The following is a 21,657-nucleotide window of genomic DNA, read 5'->3' on the forward strand; positions in this document are numbered from 1 at the left end:
TGGTTTATTATTTTCTATTTGTGATTGACTGTTGTTTTTGTGATGCAGATATGGAACATGCAAAAGATGATTTTGATGTCAATGATTATGGTGAGGAGGATGAGAAAGAACAAGGAGAAGAGGAAGAAGATGGAGAGGAAAGAACAATTGAGGAAGACCAAAGTGGATGGAATAATGATGAGATGGAACAACTTGAGATACAAATGTCCCAAATCAGGTTAGATGCAAATGTCTGTCTATCCTATATTTGGGTTGAAATACCAATATAATTTTCTAACTTGCTTTAATGATTCTGTAGCTCATTATTTAATGTGAAATAGTTCATGTCAATTTACAGAGAGAGAAAGAGATGTATATGACAAGTTTGGCTACACCTATCAGAATAGAGAACAGAATAATGAATATATAGGTAAACTTTGATTTTTGCTATTATCTGAATTTGGTGGTTTATGGAAGGACTTAAAGCCAAGATCTATCTAATTGATTTCACCTCCAGGGATTCACCCTCGACTTAAAGCTAAGATCAAAGGTGTATTTGTACTGAAGTTTAATGACAAGACTATTTTATGTTGTATTATCTGGCAAGGGTTTACACTATTGACACAATCTTAAAGGTGACTTTTCTATCTTTATTCTTTAATCTCTGATTCATTTTTAAATCTGTCTATAGGATTTGACTGAGAAATAAGGAAGAAGAAAAGGGTAGAACTAAAAATCTATAACAATAACGATTAATTATTAGTCACACTTTGAGCTTAGAAGAGATGCATTTTCCAAGTAATTGATAGATTGGATAGTTTCTTCTATCCATAGGTTGGTCCATGTGATAGTGTCAATGCTGTCGAATTTGGAAAAGTTACAACCAAAGACAAATGTGATGGCAAAGCTAAATGAGTTTGATATGTTCAGTAGATTAGATAAACATTAAGAGCATTCTTGGGTTTCAATTTCAGTCGGATATACTTTTCATGCTCTGAATATAATGTGAATTAGACAAGTTAAAGCATGTTAATATTTTCTTTTCCTAACTGTTGAACTGTTAAAAAAAAATTTGGCAGATTACATAACCATTTTTTTTCATATTTGGAGACTTACGTGGCATCAAGTAGCTCATTGGACTTCAATCAATTCCATTAATCTGTTAATCCTTTTAAATACTAATTGTATTTCTTGGTTATCTTTAGATGAAAATATAATTGGAGATGAACTGTATTCAATCATCCTTATGCTTTGTGCCGCTATTATGCTTTAGAAGAGGTGGATCTCTGCTCAGATAATTTATCTGTATACTTTGTCCCAAGTGTCATAATATCATCCATTTTTTTCCTTTCATAAATCTTAAATAAGAAGAGACAAAGAAACAATAGATATGTTTCTCTTGGTTTTACTAAAAGCAATTAGGAAAAAAAATTTTACTTTTGTTAATGAATGTTTTTGCATTCTTTAGAGTGAGTCGACCTTATGGAAGTTGAAAATGAGGCTTCAGAAAATCAAAGGAAGAACTCAAGAGGCACAAATGGTTTTGGTAAATAAATGAAAATTTTATTTATTAAGAGATAGTATATAGAATTAATCAGGTATAAGCTCTTTTGGTTGAATTTTATATAATGATAGAACTATTCAATTTTTTATGATAATTTTTGCTGCATTTTTCAAGGAAAATCAATTGGGTGTTCATTATTTGAATGCAAATTAAGATTTCAAAGATCAATGATTTGCTTATACATTTCTAGAATAATTTAGTAAAAATTAAATATGCTCTTTTGCAGCAAAATATAGGCTCTTATTTTATTTTACTTTACTTTTTATAAGTTTTTATTTGGTTTGTATTGTCTATCAGATAATGTCCTTAAATGATTCCTATCAAGAATAATTTGATGGATTAGCAAATAATGAAAAAAAAAAATCTTTTTGAAGACTTTGAAGGTGCTATAATTGGTATAAAAACCCAAAAGAAAAAAAAAGCAACACAATATTAATTCCAGAAAACTAAAAGTAAATAGTAGTTTTAGTAATTACTAGGCATGAGCCTGTATCAAAAAAAAAGCAACACAATATTAATTCCAGAAAACTAAAAGTAAATAGTAGTTTTAGTAATTACTAGGCATGAGCCTGTATCAAGTAATCATCGAAAAATGCACGTTGGCAAGAAGCGAATTCATGTAACTATTAGGTTTAATTCATTTATACCAAGTCAACTGGATTAGAAACTAACTTTTTGGTTTCTTAATATTTGTAAGTTTTACTGAAAATGATGTATTTAAAAAATTTAGAAGTTCTTGGATTAAACAAACTCATTCAATTTCACATATAAGAAGATAGGAAAAATCATTGTTCATTGCCTCCGACAAAATTTGGGAAATGGGAAAGTTTATATGGGAAGTGGGTAATAAATTTATAAACGGCAAATTGGGGAATTTAGTCTTTATTTCAGTCATATTTTAATCTAAATTTCTTTGGTGGTGAATGACATAAATTTTATCACTTGATAGAAAAATTTATCACTTTAAAAATGATAAATCAAATTAAACATCAATATAACAAATGAGATTAATCACTTAATTTTTTTGTATACTAAATAAAATTAAGTCTTTCAATAAATATATATTAATCTTCTTATATTCAAACTATACATAATACAATAATAAATTAAACACATGACTCACGCGCAGCGCAAATTATATGCTAAAAGTCTAATAATATAAATAAGAAGATTTTTTGGATTGTATAACAATAATATTGTAATAATTTTTATTTAAAAATATAAATATAATAACTTTTTTATTTAAGTAAAATCTACTAATATGAATTAGAAAAATAATAAAATTATTTTAGCCTCTATAAACAGAAAATAAAATAATTTTATATACTATATAATAAATTTTTATTACAAAATTTTTTTTAAATTAAAAATAATAACTTTTAATGTTAATAAATAAATATCAACAAATATTTAAAATAGATCAGTATTAGGTCCGGGCGTAGCCCGGGTTTTACACTAGTTGTCCTTAATGCATGTTACTGGGTGCTAGGAACCCGGTTTCCACTTTCTACTCTCTAGTACTTAGCATGTTTTTTTAACACGTATATGCAATGCCACATCTATCTATCTATCTTTCACGTCATGCTTTATTCCTCGTCACTTCTTTTCTGCTGAATATCAATTAGAGAAGGCATAGGCACTGTTTCTTAATCATCATTAGTTGATTCATTCCAACTTCACAGATATTAAGTTATTAACTGAACTTTTTGTAGAATGAAGATTTTTGCAGCTGAGGTTGAGGAAGGAAGAGAAGGCATAAATGGAAAGCCGTGTGTTGGTCCGGTGTACCGCAGCCTCCTCTCCAAAAATGGATTCCCTCCAATTGATCCTGATTTGTGCACAGCTTGGGATATTTTCAGGTAATTTAAGTTCAATCATATCTTTAATGTTTTTGAAAGCAACCAAAAGTTCAATTTTTCTATGATGATTGCAGCATGTCTGTCAGAAAGTACCCTCAGAATCGAATGCTGGGGTGGCGAAAATTTGTTGATGGAAAGGTAATTTTTATTTTATGGCAACTCATTTACATGTCAGAAAGATCTTTAATTGATATGAATTTGTTATGGTAATAGGTAGGACCATATGTTTGGAACACATACAAGGAAGTTTATGATCAAGTTCTGCATATTGGTTCTGCTTTAAGAGCCTGTGGTGCTGAACCTGTAAGTTTGTTTAATCATTTCACTTTTGAATGAAATCATATCAATGTCTACTGTGGTAATCCTGTTCCTGTCATACATAGGGGTCCAAAATTGGAGTTTATGGATCTAATTGCCCTCAATGGATTGTGTCAATGGAGGTTTTGGACTACTTCTGCAGTTTGCTGTCCATTGTGTTTGTGTTTTCTTCAACTTAAAACTTTTTCACTATCATAGTTCATGAACATGTTTGTCTTTATGTTTATGTTCATGTAGGCTTGTTGTGCACACAGCTTGGTTTGTGTGCCTTTCTATGACACACTTGGTAATTTTTCCATGAATTTATTTTGCATATGCTATTGCCTCTTTTATTCAGTTGGTCACTTTATAATGAACCGTCATGAGTGGTTTGAATTTGTGTCAGGGACTGGTGCTGTAAATTTTATCATAGATCATGGAGAAGTAGATTTTGCCTTTGTCCAAGACAAGAAGGTTAAAGAAGTAAGAATCATTGAGTTACATATTAAGATAGATCACATATCCAAGAATTTAGAGATAGGTTCTGATTAGTTGCACATGCTGTGTTGAAGCTTTTGAATCCTGAATGTAAATCGGCTCAACGGCTGAAAGGTAACTGGCAATTCAGCATTGCTATGCTGCAATTAACTGAAGGAATTTTCAACCGAGTTTGGTTGTTGTTACAGCAATAGTGTGCTTCACTTCATTAACTGAGGAAGAGAAACATAAGGCAACCAGCATGGGAATCAAGCCATATTCATGGGAAGAGTTCTTGAACATGGTTGGTGTATAAGAAACTAAACTCTCTGCATATTAATCATATCTCTGTATATCAATGTTTCATTAGTTATGATCTTTCAGGGCAAAGAAAAACCATCAAGTATTGAGCCACCTCAGGCTCAGACAATCTGCACAATAATGTATACAAGTGGAACCAGTGGAGACCCTAAGGGTGTTGTTTTAACCCATGAAAACATATCAGCTTTGGTTAAAGGACTAGATATTTTCATGGAACAATTTGAAGAAAAGGTAATATTTATAGAATTTTTTACATGATTCAATTGCTAAGAATGATATGATTTCTGCTGATACATTTCTTTCTAGATGACTGCGGAAGATGTGTATCTATCCTTCCTCCCTTTGGCTCATAGCCTTGATCGCACGGTTGAGGAGTTCGTTTTCCATAAGGGTGCATCTGTTGGTTACTACCATGGGGTATGTTCATACATGAATGATCATTGTTATGAGAAACTATTGATCCTCTTAACTGATTCTCCTAATTACTAAATGAAGGATGTAAAAGCATTGAGTGATGATTTAATGGAGTTGAAGCCAACATTGTTTGTTGGGGTCCCTCGAGTTTTCGAAAAGATCCATGAAGGCAAGGTCTTGCACCAGCAGGACATTAATTCTTTTTATTTGAAGTTCACAGTCAATGTAAATCATATTAGATTAGATCATCTATTTCAGGCATTAAGAAAGCAGTAGAAGAACTCAGTCCACTGAGGAGAAAAGTTTTTGAAACGCTCTACAAATAGTAAGCTAGCATTATATGATTACATTTCTTGATTGCATAAATTTTGGTTATTGATTTTCAGTTAATGTAACTTTGTCAACTCACGTTTACAGCAAACTCGGTTGGATGAACAAAGGATATAAACAAAGAAAGGCATCACCTCTGGCAGATCTATTAGCCTTTAGAAAGGTTTTATATTCAATGCTAATATTGCTCTTCATTGTATGCATATTGCAAATTTCTTAATTCATAACCTTCACCTCTTTACATGCAATGATGAAAACTCTCTCTAGAAACTTCACCCTTCTCCTTCTTGGTGCTTTTGTGAGTCAGGTCAAAGCTCGGCTAGGTGGGCGCATTCGACTAATAGTATCTGGTGGTGCACCCTTGAGCCCTGAGGTTGAAGAGTTCTTGCGTGTTACTACTTGTTCCTTTGTATGTCAAGGCTATGGTAAGGAACTCTCTACATATTTGGTGTCATCCAGAATAGAATTTGGACTAATTGAAATGCAAGCCAAGATGGTGTTTGTTAGAGATACAACCATTCATGTTGCTTCCTCCTATTAACTTAAACTTTCAGTTTCATGATATGGTATCAGAGCTCTATGTCCGAAAGGTCTAGAGTTCGATTCTTGATAAACTCCAAAAGTAGAGAAGTAGCATAAAGCAAATAAAAGAAGAAATAAAGTCTAAGCAAAAATCAAACAAACCCAAAAAGAGGCTCTTGCATATGAAAAGCATGTGTGTGTTGTGCATTATTGTGGAAAATATGGGTGTTAGACATGGATGTGGGAACAGCTTTTTCTGAAATAGGGATGAAGAAATCGGATTTGTAAAAAAAATTAAGCTTACTAATCGGACAGTCCGATTAGTGTGGAAGAGGAAATTTAAATTTTGGTGACGGTAATCGGACCTCCGATTTGTGTTTAAAAAATTAAAAAAAATTAGAGTACATAAATCGGAACACAAATCGGACGTACTCAAAAATTCCGACGGTCTGATTTTTGCTCCGAACACCACAGTTACGTAAAGCACCTATACACTCCATATCTGCGTTCTACACCATTCCCCCTCCCACATCTAAATTAAAAAGTGCAATATAACTCATAATGACAAGATTGTACCCAGGTTTAACTGAAACTTGTGGTTCAACTACTCTGGCCTTTCCTGATGAGATATGCATGGTTGGAACTGTTGGTCCTGTTTCTGTGTACAATGAAGTGCAGCTTGAGGAGGTTCCAGAGATGGGTTACAACCCTCTTGGAAATCCTCCATGTGGTGAGATATGTTTGAGAGGGAAAACCGTCTTCACCAGCTACTACAAGAACCCTGAGTTAACAAGAGAAGCCATAAAAGATGGATGGTTTCACACTGGAGACATAGGAGAATTGCTACCTAATGGTGTTCTTAAGGTCATTGATAGGAAGAAGAATCTCATCAAACTCTCTCAAGGAGAGTATATAGCACTGGAGCATTTGGAAAATATCTATGCTGTTACTCCAATAATAGAAGATGTAAGTATGCATCTTATAATTACTATGCACACTTGTATTCAGTTCTTGGATTCTTAACTATATGTTGCTGGTGCCTTGTTTATCTTGTAAAGGTGTGGGTTTATGGGAATAGCTTCAACTCAGTACTGGTTGCTGTGGTAGTTCCAAATCAACAAGTTACTGAAAAATGGGCCTATTCAAATGGCCACATGGCTCCTTTCTCTCAACTATGTTCCCTTCCCCAATTGATGAATCATGTCCTATCAGAGCTCAAGCTCACTGCCGACAGAAACAAGGTATCAATTCTTATATAGGCACAATATATAGGATCTTAAGAATACCATAAAAAAAATATTTTATTAAAAGTTATTGAAAAAATAAATTCTTTTACATGATAAAATCTTAAAAAAATTTCATTATTATATTTTTAAAATGTACCCTCGAGATATAAAATAACTCAATTAGTAAATTCTTAAATATACTTACATAAATGTTGGTAGAATTTATAAATAAATAAATAAATGATATTTTGAATAAGAAAATCGACGTCAACTTATATTATATTGAGAGTGTCTAAAGATAAAATATTAAACTTGTGGGTATGTAAGAATATTTCAACTTCTTATTGAATATGGATATAACAGACTACTATTAAAGTATTAAGTGCATGTTTGGGCGCCATTATTTTGTTAAAAAAAGATCTTTTTTCAATGAAAAAAGATCTTTTTTAATTTTTTAACGTGTTTGGCAAATTTCTAGTAGTAAAAGTAAAAGCACTAGTAAAATAAAAAAAAAGATCTTTTTTGAGAAGCTGTAATTTACATCTTTTTTTAAAAGATCTTTTTTTCCTTAAAAAAAAGATGTTTTTTATGTAATAAATAAACAAAAAAGTACTTTTATATTATTATACCCAAACATAATTGATAGATAAAAAGACCTTTTTACATGAGATATCCAAACATAAAATTACTTTTACTTCTCTATAAGATCTTTTAAAAAAAGATAACTCGAAAAAAGATCTTTTCTTAAAAGCTCACCCAAACATGCCCTAAGTATTTCAATTTCTTTCTATTTTTCTTTTTTTTTTTCTCGATGAACAAGTTGAAGGGCTTTGAAAATGTAAAAGGGGTGATATTAGAGCCTCATCCATTTGATATGGGAAGAGACTTGGTGACAGCAACAATGAAGAAGAGAAGAAACAATATGCTCAAGTATTATCAGGTAATCCTAGTACGTATGTCACTTTCTCATCTTCCTTTCTCATTCTGAAGTTTTGTTAATGCTGTAATATATCACAAACCATCTTAAAATGTTGAAATTCTAACAGGTGGCAATTGACCAAGTATACAGAAATTTGAATGGAGGCAAAGCATAAAATTTGAGGATCCATGCCGACGTTCAATTGTTCCCGATCTCTAAGTCCTGTTAAGGTTGTACTATAAATATATCTAAGCATGTGTGGAGAACAAGGAACCGAATTTTCAGTGTATATATTAAAACAAGAAGTAAGAACACAATATGAATGAGGGCTTTGTCTTAGGTGGGAAAAGGTATATTAAGGATCTTGGTGGTCCAAATAAAAAAAATTAAAAAATAACATAGTAAATTACTTAAGTACCATCATCTTTTTTCTCTTGTTTTTCTTCATAATAATAACCACCATCACGCCACTTGCTGTATCTTTGTTTTTTTTCTAACAATAGCAATCACCACAGTACTTACAAGTTACAACCAACATTATTAACAATATTATTACTAATTATTGTTTTTCCGTTTTATATTGTTAGGACAAGGTTTCTTCGCTCAATTCCAACGCTCCACAATCATAGATTTTATAAATTGGTTTGAGATAAAAACAGTGGTAAAAAGTAATAATTAATTTCTATACAATTTTTAACACCAAACTGAACTGATCTTTGATGACTGGGTTGTGTCTTGTTAAATGGTAACTAATATACAATTTCAATGCCTTGCTAGTTGCCACTTCACAGATCCAATATGTTTAATTCTAGACTAAACCTCAATAAAGGACGAATTCACTTGGTCAAAAGTGTTATGGATGCTTCATACCCATGATATGTAAGTGATGCGTGTTGTTTTTTATAGGAGCTTCTATTTTTGCTTCAAATTTTACATTAATTAGAGAAAAATATTCATAATTATATCTAATTTACTATCATAAGAGAAAGATAGCAAAGTGGATGATAGGATAAAGGGGAAACAAATTGAGAAAAAAGAATAAAAAAGTAAAATCAAAATTTTAAAAATGTTGAATAATTTATTTATATTATTATAATTTTTAATATATAATAATCATTTAATCTAAATCATTCATCACTATTTTTTAATGGTTAAGATAAAAGATTCTATTTGAACCACTAAGATCCAAATATACTTTCACTACCATAGAACCAGCCATGAATGAGATGAAGTTTAAGTTTTCACTTTTGACACCGCTAATATAAACTCTATAATAAACATTAGTATTGTTTTTAACTTTTTATATTAAATAAGTAGTTTAAATGACTTAAAATCAAATGAATACTTTCAAAAAATTTTAATGACTTCACCAGTAAGAAATAAGATGATGTGAGTTTAGAAATTAAATTGGACAAAATTTAGAAGAGATTAATCTTCTTTTCTAATAATATAAAAAAGGGATACTCTTGTAAATAATATAAAAAAGAAATGACTTAAAGGTAATTTCACTTGAATTCATTATACACATTATATTATATAATGTTAAATGAGTACTAAGGCCTAAGGGGAGTAAACATGTGTCGGTTATATTTTTGAAGAACTAAATGACTACTGAGTAGTTAATCTTGTATTTTTAAAATAAAAATGCCCAAATTACTCAAAAAAAAAAAATTGTGATGTCCGGGTAATTGTTATGTCTTCTTCCATACCATCAATGTTTTGTGACATTATGTGTAACTGCCTAACTGGAGAGGGGGAGAGTTATGCAAAGTTGTCTTAAATGATCAATCTACCAGTTTACCGAGAAGAATTTTAACTGAACGAAAAATATTATGTTATTAAATCAAAATCTAAGTGGTGACTAAGCTTCATATTTGGGAAAACACCAAGATGCGAAGTTACATGGAGAACGATTAGATATAAAATACACCAGAAATTGCTACAAGGAACTTCGCCATTGTTTATTTAAGTTACTGAGAATTCAGCTTTAGGTAACTCTGGCTTGCAGGAGGGATCATAGCTTCAGCTGCAAGAAAACGAAACAGCCAATGCAAATCCAAAGACCTAAAAATGTTGATGGCAAGGATGTCATTTGTGCTTCCTGGCTTCCTCCTTTCCCTTCTTTTTCTTCTTGTAGAGTCTCTCAAGAACACCCTTGGCCTCGCAATGAGGAAAATTTGACAAATCATAGTAGTGTGGTGCTATATCAACCAACCTGATTCACGTATCAATGATGTCATCATGAAATTCGGGTTGATATTAACATGTTATACATGAAAAACACGTACGACTTTACCAGCATGACGGAATAAAACATCAAAATCCACATGCAAAGAGGAAAAAATCTTACCACCCCCCACGAATGTCCGTCACAGTGCGAATAAAATTTCGACTAGTAAGAACATATTCATTATAGATAACCCATTCAGGTTTGTGGTCAAGACAAGTTGATGGATGCAAATGCACCACCTACAAAAGAGGATCATCATTAGAAACCAAATAAATATAATACTACATGCCTAACATTCTGACACACTACATATTTTGGTGATACAAATAAAATATGGAAGAAGATGAAGAGAATTAGAAGCCCGTCTAAACAAACCTGATTGTCTTTCACTGTCAAGTAATGTCCTGTTCGCTCCAGATGAGCTACCTGCATGAAATATCCAGCTAGCATAGCTTTCCTTATGTTGATGTAGTAGTCACGGCTATTGAAGTCGGTGCTGCATAACTTGAGGCTAAACCGGGCCATGATACGCACTAACTGTTGTCTAACATTATCAGCTGATTTCAGTGCCCTTTGATTAACAAAGTTATCGTAGCACCAAGAGGGATCCTCATCTGAAAAGCAATTTCGAAAATAATCAATAAACTGGATATTTGAAAACATGTTAATAGCAAATATTTGAGAATAATTTTTCTTTTTGAAGAAACCAAAGCAAAGTACTTACTATTTTGCTTGTATGCATGGTAGACATTCAAGAGTGTGAGATGATCCCCATCAATGTGCCCAAACCTAGTTTTAGCTTCATCAGCAGCTTTTTGTGCTTCCCTAGGCCGGACAAAGCAATTGGGGGCTAAAGAAAGAAATTGATTATCACAGAGGAGGCCACGGTAGGTCAGCAGATGCATAGAGGCGAGACCAGAGCATTTGCTTCACGAGAGAAGAAACTATCTACATCAGCACTTAGTCATAAACCCTGAGGTTCATGCTACCTGGAGGCCGGTGGCATGGAACCCAGAGGAGAATAGTTGCTGATGGCAACCTAACAGGACATTCCACTGATCACACTTGTGCAACAGAGTACACATGTAAGCAGTCAAATGTCCCCTGAGATATACACAGAATTATCTCTGTGCAGATACATGCACAATTGCAATGAATCCATTTATAAATGGATTCCAGCAGAAGTACATTACCTTATTATAACAGTTGACAACAAACTGACACAATCACACAAAATCGAAAAAATAAAAGGAATAATACCTGAAAGCATGGCACACATTGACAGAATCTCATTTGAACAGTTGAATTCGGGACTCACAATAAGCATCTTTGACATCTGTGGATCCAAGGGAAATTCACTCATAATCTCTCCCAACTTTGTTAAGGTACCATCATCGTCCAGTGCTCCCAAGTAATTCAACACTTCCAATGCACGCATCAAGGTCTCAGGGGCGGGAGGGTCCATGAAATCAAAATGCACTAAATCATCTATACCCAGTTTCTTCAAGGTAAGAACAGAGTTGGCAAGATTTGATCTCAAAATTTCGGGATAGGTCTGAGGCTGTAGATCGTTATTGAAACTTTTCTCAGTATAAAGTCTAAAACATTTCCCTGGTTGAGTTCTTCCAGCACGTCCTGATCTCTGATGCGCACTTGCTTTTGATATTGGTGACACTAATAAAGACTCAACACGAACTCGTGGGTTATAAACCTTCTGCTTAGAGAAACCAGGGTCAATAACATAGACAATGCCATCAATTGTTAAGGAGGTTTCAGCTATGTTTGTTGACACAATAATTTTCCTTCCAGGAGGTCCACCCTCCTTTAGTGGAGGTGGAGGTGGTTCAAAAATTTTCTGCTGCATAGCTGGGGGAAGAGTAGAATAGAGGGATACCACTTTCACAGGGCCCACCTGATCTCCCAAATTTGAAATTTCTTTAGATATTTTCCGACATGCATCTTCTATCTCTTCCTCTCCCGTTAGAAAAACAAGTATATCCCCAGAAGGTTCGCCCATGTGTATCTGCATCACCGTCCTAATAGCAGCCTCCAGGTAATCTCTTTCAGGTTCCTGAGTATAAAAAATTTCAACAGGATGCAGCCTTCCTGGAACTTTCATAAGAGGGGCACCACTAAAGTAGCCCTGGAACTTTTCAGCTTCTAGAGTCGCACTCATTACGACTAACTTTAAGTCATCTCTATTTTTAAGAACTTCCTTTATAAGGCCAAATAGCACATCTGTAGCCAAAGTCCTTTCATGAGCCTCATCGAGAATAATTACTTTATATTGTTCCAAGAGTGGATCTGTCATTGCTTCTCTTAAAAGCATACCATCTGTGAGATACCTACAGACAAAACATCCCACTTGAGACTAGATGCAAGAGAGGGGAAATGAGCTGAAAGAAAACAATATATATTACATAGGGCATCAGCTCTGCCTTAATTATAGAAATTAATTCTATGGTAAAATTAGACATACTTCAAAACTGTCCTTGAACTGCTGCAGTCTTCAAATCTGATACTATAACCAACCTCTTCTCCAATCATTACATCCATCTCTTCAGCCACACGCCGGGAAACAGACATTGCAGCCACTCTGCGAGGCTGAGTGCACGCAATCATCATCTTCCTGCATTTATCTGGTGTTTCTAAATCAACAGCATTCAAAACAAATTGAGGAATCTGCCACACAGCAAATAATTAAACAACTGTCAAATTCAAGACACAGACACACAGAACCAAGATGTAGCGCTAGAATAATTCTATGTTTATAAACATGACACCAGAAGAAAAAGTGTTCCATTTAATTACAAATATATAAATAAAAATCACGCTATAACATTATGATGAGAAACTATTGCCAGGGCACACCACCAATGAGTCCAACACAAGCAGGCAAGTGATTAACTAACAAATTTAGTTGTCACAGACTCACAGTTCAACAATCCTCAAATGCATTCTGTATTTTGCTACTTTCCCAATTTACTATTCCTTCAACAACAGAAGTGAAAGCAACTAGATAAAATGACTATCGATCAAATGAAACGACACCATATAAAATCAATCACTTAACCAACAAGCAAATAGTTTCCGAAACTATAACCTAGAAAACAATAAAGCATACAACTCGAAGAAGTAAGATGAGCAATAAGCTTAAGATATTTAAGCATTAAAAAAAAAACCTGCGTGGTTTTGCCACTGCCAGTTTCACCGACGAGAATGAGAATCTGGTTATGGGCGAGAGTTTGCAAGAACTGGTGTTTCTGGTGCCAAACGGGAAGACTCTTCCTCTTCTCCAGAATCTCAAAGTACCTCTGCGAAAACGGCCTCCCGGTCCACCGATTGATGACGTGGTTGTTGTTGGTGGCTCCATCGCCGGATTCCGACATCTTAGCGGTGCCGTCGTCAACCACGTCGAACAAGCACGCTATCCTGTTTCTCTCTGTACCCATTAAAACCCTAATTCCCGCCAAAAATAACTTCCATAAACCTTGGGTTAATGTTCAGTGGAGGAAGAAGACGTGCCTTCCATAATTACAATTATGCCCTTTCTTTAGCGGCGATTCCAACGATTTTTCTTTTTTTGGTTCAAGTAGATTGTACGGTTTCTAATTTTAGACATTACATCTATGTACCACATACTCATAGTCTCATATAATATACTCACACACACTGTATGAATATATATTATAGATTCTTAAACAACATCCATCTTTAACAAAAACTTAAATTCGGGTGCAACTTACAAGAGATATATAAATATGTCATCTTTTTTTATTATCAATTCTTCACTCTTTCTATCTCTTTTAATTTTTTTTTTTTTTAGGTGAACTACCCCCTTTTAATTTAATTAGGCTCAACACAAATATTTCTATGAGGCTCAGGATGAACCTTAAAGTAACTTCTGGCTGTTAACAGAAAGGGAAAAAAAAAGCAACAATTTTCTGGATTAAAAAGCATTATTTGCAGCATAAGCTTGAATCAGGTGATAGGACTAGATATAATAAAAAAAATTAATTTAATATTTATTTTTCAATCTCTATTCTCTAATTTCTCTGTCTTAGAGTCTATATGTGGTATAAATGGAGCTATAAAAAATTGCATGGAAATCGAATTTTGGGTTAAACTCAGAAAGTGGAATATAGTAGTGGGTGAGATTATGAGAATGTGTGACTGTATTGTGTAAGAAAAAAAAACATTATTTAAAATGAATTAAATTAAATTAAAATTCTGACGCCACATTGACCAAAGAAAAGAAAAGAAAATGTAATTAATATCATACTTAGAATCAATTGTACAAATTGAAATCTGAGGTGAATTATGAACTAAATTACTATGTTTGAAGTATAATTAAATAAATGTAATATTAGCATCGTCAGACACGACAAGAAGAGGCGGTGGATGAAGTGTCGCAGAGTAGGTGTCTTCCGGCTACGTTGAGTGTTGGATGCATAAGCTTCCTCAACACACTCAAATTCGGCAGTCGCCACTTACCAAATTAGCGGCAGTGAGTCAACTATGTCTCATAATTGTTATTAAAAATTGTTTTCATATTTTTTATTGGCTATTTAGTTCATCATAAACAACATAGTCAATGTATGATAAATACTCATTTTGATACTTAAAATTTACGCAATTATTCATTTTGTTCTTTAAAATTTAAAGTTATCTAATAGTAGTCCTTCAAATTCAGGTTTAAGCACTAATTTAATCCTTCGACCATTTTCGGTGATAACTCGACAAATAGAGTATTGAAGTGGCATTCTCTTTATCACATTGAATAGGATAAACGACGTCGTTTAGCATTTAACGCATGAAGAAGCAATAAAAGTCGTTTTGTATATAAAGAAAAAAGAAATTATTTTGACCCAATATAACGTTTTCTTCTTATTCTTTCCCATTTTCACTATTCTTCTTCAACTCTTATCAATGGCACCAATGAAGAGTTATGGAAATCCTTCATTCGGCAGGTTGAAGTAACACATGACTAGTTTAGAATGAAAATCACAGTGTTTCGAAGGAAATAGGTTTCTCCCCTCTCATTCTCAGCACTACAAGAAAACCAAAAATTGTGGCGGTTTTTTGGGGGATTTGTGGCAATTTTTAAACGCTGCAAAACGACATACCAGCATTTCCACAAACATTACGGTTTAGGGCGTGAAGATTTGATTTTGACAGTTCTAATGAACTGCTGGCATTACCACAATAAATCGGATAATTAATTTTATGGCGATTGCAGAACCGCCACTATTTTGGTCAGTGAATTTAAAAAAAATACTGTGGCGATTTTGAAACCACTGCAAATTTATGTGGGTTTTTTTATAAAAAATGCCACGATTTTGAATTGCCGCAATTTCATACAAGAGCTTTAAGAAAAGCTTATTAACTACTCAGATGGTTTGTACCATTTCTCTTTACTATAATCTATTTTCTTTACATCATATTTATTAAACTTGAGATATTAACAAAAAAAAATACTAAATAAACAATAGATAGATATATAATCACAAAGAAGGAACTAAACTAATCCTGTTCTCCAAAAGATTATCCAAGGTCTTGCCACTAAGCATAGTAGATTGCAAATTTAAGCAAATCAAGAGACACATAGGTTACTAAACTGTAGAGCCAGATTACACCAGTCCAATCTCATCCCATTCCCTTGATTCTTGCAAAGCTCCAATTAGTATATACTGCTAGAGCAGTTGTCACCTGCTAATTACAGAAAAATTTTCAATTACAATAGAAGAAAACTAAGCTAACACATATCTTTACATATTAGGTTGCTGAGAGGAGAACAAAGAGAATTAAGATTATCAGCTGAGCAATCATGAAAGAACCTAGTAGAAGAAGACTTTGTCTTTCAACATAGGACCAACTACAAGACCTAGTGACAAAAATTAGTGCTTGGCTAATAATACTGACTTGTAGGTAAAGGGTTGCCATCATTTTCTACAAGGTTGTGTCTTAGAGAACTTACACCAAATTTGTCCTACAATAGCAGAAAGTTAGTGTTTATAACTGTTACAATTTTCACTAGTAGGTGATAACATGTGGACTTTTTATAGATAAATCTAAAGTTTCTGCTACTGGACCTTAGGTTTGTATGATGATCATTACTGTAATAATGATATAATTAATTATAATAATTAGTCATCCCTAATGAGTTAGTAATGGTCATTGTCTTTATACACGAATGATAAGAGCTGCTAAATAAACATGTGATTTCAAATTATACAAGACCAAAAGTAAAACCTTGACCCCGTTTATATTAAATAATATTCACAAAAATAAATAATTTAGAAATTTTCTGAATCCAAAGTGAATTTTGTGAATACCAAATTCAAGCACACACATCTGATTGTAAGCTGAAAAGAATTATATGATTATGTGATCTATTAAAGTCGTATATCATGACAAACTTACTTCCTATTGACACGAACAAGCACATCACCTGGTTCTAAATGTTTATAAGCTGGACCACCTGGCACCTAAACAAGCCATGGATTAAGCCAAAAGAAATTGAAATGGATTTCACCTTATAAAAGATTGAAATTCTGAGTAACAATATGTTTATTATAGAGTCCACAACTAGCATTCCAGTTTCATTAGATGTAGAAGAATGACATACCATCTATATTATTCATAAACAGGGTAACGATTCAAGGCATATTCAAAATGAAACTGCTGCCAAGTAAAGATAGCTTGATATAGATAAAGCAACCTACTTTGTCTCGTTTTTTAGACTAAGCCTGCGAGTCTCGTCAAAACCTTTATGCAGAAAGGTTGCATGTATCATATTTTACATAAGATATAAACAAAAAGGAGATTTCTCCTTCCCAAAGGAAACACCAATTTGAGAAACAAGAAGAGGAAAAAAATTTAAATTATGTCTCCCAATTTTAAAAGAGAAAAATAAGAGCAAACAAGTAGTCAATCAAACAGAAGACAAAGCAAATTAAAATATGTCAAAAAACATGACGAATGAAAAACTCTACAGTTATATTCATCTGTAATGAGCAACATATAAAATATAAAATGAAAAGAATGATGTGACAATGCTAAATTATAATGGATAAAGTGTCAACAATCATCACACACTCCTATATGTAAAAGATTTGATGAGCAGACAAGCTGATTCAAAAGTCAAAGAACGAAACTTGTAAATAACACTGATATTACTAAATAATACAGAAATATGCATACATTAGTAATTCCATTCTTAGAGAAAGGGATTTAAGCATATAGCCATGTCCATAATAGGTACAATTTGTGAAAGTCTCAACTAAATTCTGTTATCATAAGGTAAAAAGTGATACAAATAACAAACCTGAAGTTTACCACGAGATATAGAAATTGCCTTCCCTTTATCAGCACATGTTGCACTGTCCTTGTGTGTGCGTGTGCTCGTGTCCGCGTGTGTGTGTGTGTGTGTGTGTTTGTGTGTGTGTGCACGCTGATGCACTTGATGACTTGCTCCCAACATTCACGGCCACTGCCTTCCCTTGCCAATTTATAACTGGGGAACCACTTGATCTTCTTTTGGTCTCAGAGAGTGCCTGAAATGCAAAATAATTAGTAATTTGATTGTAATAAGCCAACAAAAAATTGCTGGAGTATCAACATCTTTAAGAATTTCTCTAAATTCCCTTTGCTCCTCCAATATCTTTGTAATGCTACTACTTAAATCAAGATATGAACCAGCAAGCATGCATAGCAACCATCTTCCCAACATCTGTGTACACATTGGCATCAACTTCCATGGTGTCAACACTAGGATTTTTATTAGGTTGGGTGCACTAAATGGATCAAACATTGTCATCCATAGTGTCCATATCATAGATTATATATGTATAGAACTTTAAAACATATTCAAAACACTTGGCATATTGTCGAACACTTGGCATGCAAAAGTATAAACAACACAAAATAGTACTAACAAGCATTTTTTGCAACATCAATTCAAAATTCAGCACCAATGATATGAAAAATAAGCAGCATTTTGCAATGACTCAGCAAAATATCAGTCAATCAATCCAAACAAATTAAAATTCAAACTGAAGAAGCTCTTAACAGCATATTTAACTATGTATAAACTAACACTAATTCTCAGAAAATCCTAATTCTAACCAAATCAAATTAACACTAGAATCAACATATAACTAATCCTAAATTAACTAAAACAGAGAAGAAAAGGTGATATGAGAACCTGAGTCGAAGAACAGAGCAAGAACACAGGAGAGAGGGATGCAGTGGTAGTGACCAGCCGCTATTCCGTCTGAACTCGCTGGAACTAGAGTGGCTCTATTCTAATTCTCTGACTGGGAATGAGGGAGGCAAGGACGAGCTAGAGACCCACAGTGCAAGGTTGTAAGGAGAGAAAGAAGATGGTTGCGGTGGCGTTGCATGGTAGCCAACGGAGAGTCAGAAAAGGCAGGAGACAGGGGAAGAGAAAGAGAGAAAGGGTTTTCGCGGTGGTTGTTCGGCAAAGGTGGAAGAAGAAAAAGATGATGATGACGGTCGTGGTTCTGTGGTTTTGACGGAGACGCTGGGAGGTGATGATCAATGGTGGCACTGCATGGGTGGTCGAAGAGAAGCTAGGGTTGGAGAAGGGGGAGTGTTGAACTTCAGAGCTCTGGACTTCTGGTCGAGTGAGTGACGGGGCACTTGGGGCCGTGGGCTCTTTTTTTGGTTTGATTTGCAGCAGTTGAAAAACTAATCGTCGCTATCTTGGTTTCTTTTGTAAAAGAAACCCAAATCACTATTATAGCCGCTGCTATCTTGCCAATTTGTAGCAGTTTAATAAACAGGTATCAATTAATCGCCGCTATCCTCCGCATTTGCTGTAGTGCAGCCAAGATAATCGTTAATGTTTGGATTTAGTTTTATAAATTTTTTAATTTATTTTCAAAATGCATGTATGATTTAACTCCATAGTGCTGGTATAGTGGTATACTTGTTAATGGGAAACCATTATGCTATGTTGCTACTGTTTTTCTAGGATTTTATTGATTTCTTATACGTTGGGTTAGGGTTGGACTAGGATTTGGGGGTGCTCTGTTTTTTATGAATGGAGCAGGAGATGATGTTGATTGGGGTTAGAATTATATAATTTTAAATGGCTACTTGAAATTTGATTTTTATCTTTGTAGTATAAAAAGTAATTTTGAGGGATTACGAATGATAAAGCTTCAACAAGAAAAAAAATAGCAAAAAGAAGATAAAGAGAAATATGAAGACCAGAGAAAGAAGGTTGAAGAAGAATCGAACTCAAATAAATAATAGGAGAAATTAGAATTTGAGAAAATTAGGGTTTGAGGAATTACACTAAATATAAATACGAATTTGGTCACATCAGTAGTTGACCGTTGCAATGTCCAGTATAGCAGAAAGAATGCCACCTCAACATTATATTTACTGAGATTGAAGGATCAAATTAGTGCCTAAATTTAAATTTAAAAGACTATTATAAAAAATTTTGAATTTTAAAGATTAAAATAAATAATTATATAAATTTTAAAAACAAAAATGAGTATTTAGTCGTCACTATAAGTTTCTACCTTCTTTTAATTATTCCATGAAAAGGTTGACAGACTGAAGCTGGGGACACGTATTCCGTCGTTATGCATAGGTATACCGTATACGGATGATTTGATTTATCTATGTTTTAATTTTTGCATGTTAATTTGTGACTGTGATTTGGTTCATCTATGGTATCATTAGCAATATGATCGATCGCAATGCAATATAGTTCGACGAAAGTGGATTACATGCTCAACGCGTAACTTTACTCGTAAAGTTGTGGGGATTGAAAACTTAGGAACTTTCCCTAGCATTGAAATTAAAAAGCATATGCATTATATTGTTTAACTTGTGTGATGTGACTCTCTCTCAAAGTGTTGTCGCTTTCTTTCTGAATTCTGATTCTCTTAATGGCATGTCCGCTACGCCACTGCGTATCTTAATTAAGTTTAAATTATAAATAATGGTCATAAACTCAGAATAAATAGCAACGGAAAATAGCTGGAGAGAGTAGTTATTAATTAATTAAGGAAAATAATTAAATAATATCCCTATCCAACTATTAGACTGTACGTAGCTTTCTTCATATATAAAGATAATTATATATAAATTTTTATCTTATAACAAATTAATAACTAAAAATTATTAGATAATTTAATATGTTTAATTAAATTAAAATTTAACTATTTTTAATTATCAATTTTATATAAAAATAACTGCATGGATGTGAGTTACAAAATTTTAAAGGAACTTGTTAAGTTATTTTGTATGATCTCAAAGTTTACATAGTTTACATAGTTGGATTATTATATTAACTCTTCCTCTCCTGGGATCCTTTAATTTGCCTTTTCAATTCCTAACGCATCATTAGAGTGCGTAAATACTTACATATATATCAAATCCATCGCATTCAAAACATATGAGAAATTTACTAGAAGAAAAGCAAACATACATGGGAGAAATCAAAGAACAATAACTAATTCACAGAAATAGTAGTAGTGTTGAATAATGAATGGTATATAGAGAACTTAGATCAGAGAAGCTCCACGTAAATATACATGTATTCACATTTTTCTTTTGGTAGATGAAGTATTTAAGAAGACATTACTACCTGAGCCTGAGATTTTTCATTTTTTATGTAAGCGTAAATCTCTGTTAGTGAGGTTGTCGGCATAAATCTGCCTCATATATTTTGTTGTGAGAGAATGTTAGGAAACAGTAATTTTTGTGATTTATAACTATCAAGTAATCATTAATAATATTTTTAAGGAAAAGTATATGGAACTAATTAATAATCAGCCAAGAATGGAACAATATAATTAATTATAATTAGTTTTATTAATTTATAATTTAATTTGTTTTTTAAATTATTGTTGACCACGTTCAAAACATGAGGGAAGATACGCTAGTGTAAGGAGAGAATCATGGAACAGATACTTTGATCAGTCATTAGTTGGTTCTATATAATTAATTATATTTTATTAAATATAGAAATCATATCCAAAACCATCCAATTTACAAGAAAAAGAAATATCCGTATGCCTATCAGTAGCAACATCCGGTTAAAAGTCACCAGTACCTCTGGTTTACCAGTTGACTGATTATTGGCTTATATAAAGTTGGTTTCCAAACATTATTATATTTTTAATTGTGTGAGATTTTATTCAATAGTATTGAATTATTTATTTATTTTTTTATTGATTACATATTAGACAAAATTTAATAAAGTTGACTGTTCTAAATTTTTCCTTTGCTTGACCCAACTTGTACCGTTCACTTTGTCATCACGTGGGTGAAATTTAATAGTGCGTAGTACGTATTAATAATCTGCGCTGCGATCACAACTAATTATATCTACAATAATCTATATGGAGTAAAAAATATGTGAAAAAACTAGACGTTAAATTATTTTTTAAACTAAATGTTCAATTAAGTCATTACAAGCTTCCATTTTTTCATTTTTTTGCATGTACATACTACCTTTTTTTTTTTACATATTT

General features: G+C 33.0%; 2 protein-coding genes across 6 annotated transcripts; one reads left to right on the forward strand and one right to left on the reverse strand.

Annotated features, from left to right (window-relative positions):
• The first annotated feature begins 3,057 nt into the window (after positions 1-3,057).
• Positions 3,058-8,362, forward strand: LOC107492365 (long chain acyl-CoA synthetase 1). 3 transcript variants are annotated; one of them, XM_021126369.2, is made up of 19 exons: positions 3,058-3,173; positions 3,256-3,402; positions 3,477-3,540; positions 3,616-3,705; positions 3,786-3,842; positions 3,958-4,006; positions 4,106-4,182; positions 4,272-4,311; positions 4,386-4,480; positions 4,561-4,728; positions 4,804-4,914; positions 4,993-5,080; positions 5,170-5,236; positions 5,329-5,404; positions 5,549-5,666; positions 6,344-6,729; positions 6,822-7,004; positions 7,810-7,938; positions 8,036-8,362. In XM_021126369.2, the coding sequence occupies exons 2-19, from the start codon at positions 3,257-3,259 to the stop codon at positions 8,081-8,083; spliced, it is 1,992 nt and encodes a 663-aa protein (XP_020982028.1). In that variant the 5' UTR covers positions 3,058-3,173; position 3,256; the 3' UTR covers positions 8,084-8,362. The 3 variants fall into 3 exon arrangements, with proteins under 3 accessions (XP_020982028.1, XP_020982027.1, XP_015968869.1); XM_021126368.2 differs by having other exon boundaries at positions 3,111-3,402; XM_016113383.3 differs by having other exon boundaries at positions 3,112-3,402; positions 7,810-7,929; positions 8,036-8,359.
• A 1,360-nt stretch (positions 8,363-9,722) lies between these two features.
• LOC107492366 (probable pre-mRNA-splicing factor ATP-dependent RNA helicase DEAH2) lies at positions 9,723-13,695 on the reverse strand. Of its 3 annotated transcripts, none has more exons than XM_016113384.3 (7): positions 13,321-13,686; positions 12,618-12,820; positions 11,399-12,483; positions 10,863-10,988; positions 10,514-10,752; positions 10,259-10,377; positions 9,723-10,123 (listed from the first exon to the last, which is right to left on the reverse strand). In XM_016113384.3, the coding sequence occupies exons 1-7, from the start codon at positions 13,588-13,590 to the stop codon at positions 9,997-9,999; spliced, it is 2,169 nt and encodes a 722-aa protein (XP_015968870.1). In that variant the 5' UTR covers positions 13,591-13,686; the 3' UTR covers positions 9,723-9,996. The 3 variants fall into 3 exon arrangements, with proteins under 3 accessions (XP_015968870.1, XP_015968871.1, XP_020982031.1); XM_016113385.3 differs by having other exon boundaries at positions 12,618-12,767; positions 13,321-13,634; XM_021126372.2 differs by lacking the exons at positions 9,723-10,123; positions 10,259-10,377; positions 10,514-10,752 and having other exon boundaries at positions 10,921-11,065; positions 13,321-13,695.
• Positions 13,696-21,657: the final 7,962 nt, after the last annotated feature.

Source organism: Arachis duranensis, chromosome 6 (genome assembly GCF_000817695.3).
Source record: "Arachis duranensis cultivar V14167 chromosome 6, aradu.V14167.gnm2.J7QH, whole genome shotgun sequence".
Classification (NCBI taxonomy): domain Eukaryota; kingdom Viridiplantae; phylum Streptophyta; class Magnoliopsida; order Fabales; family Fabaceae; genus Arachis; species Arachis duranensis.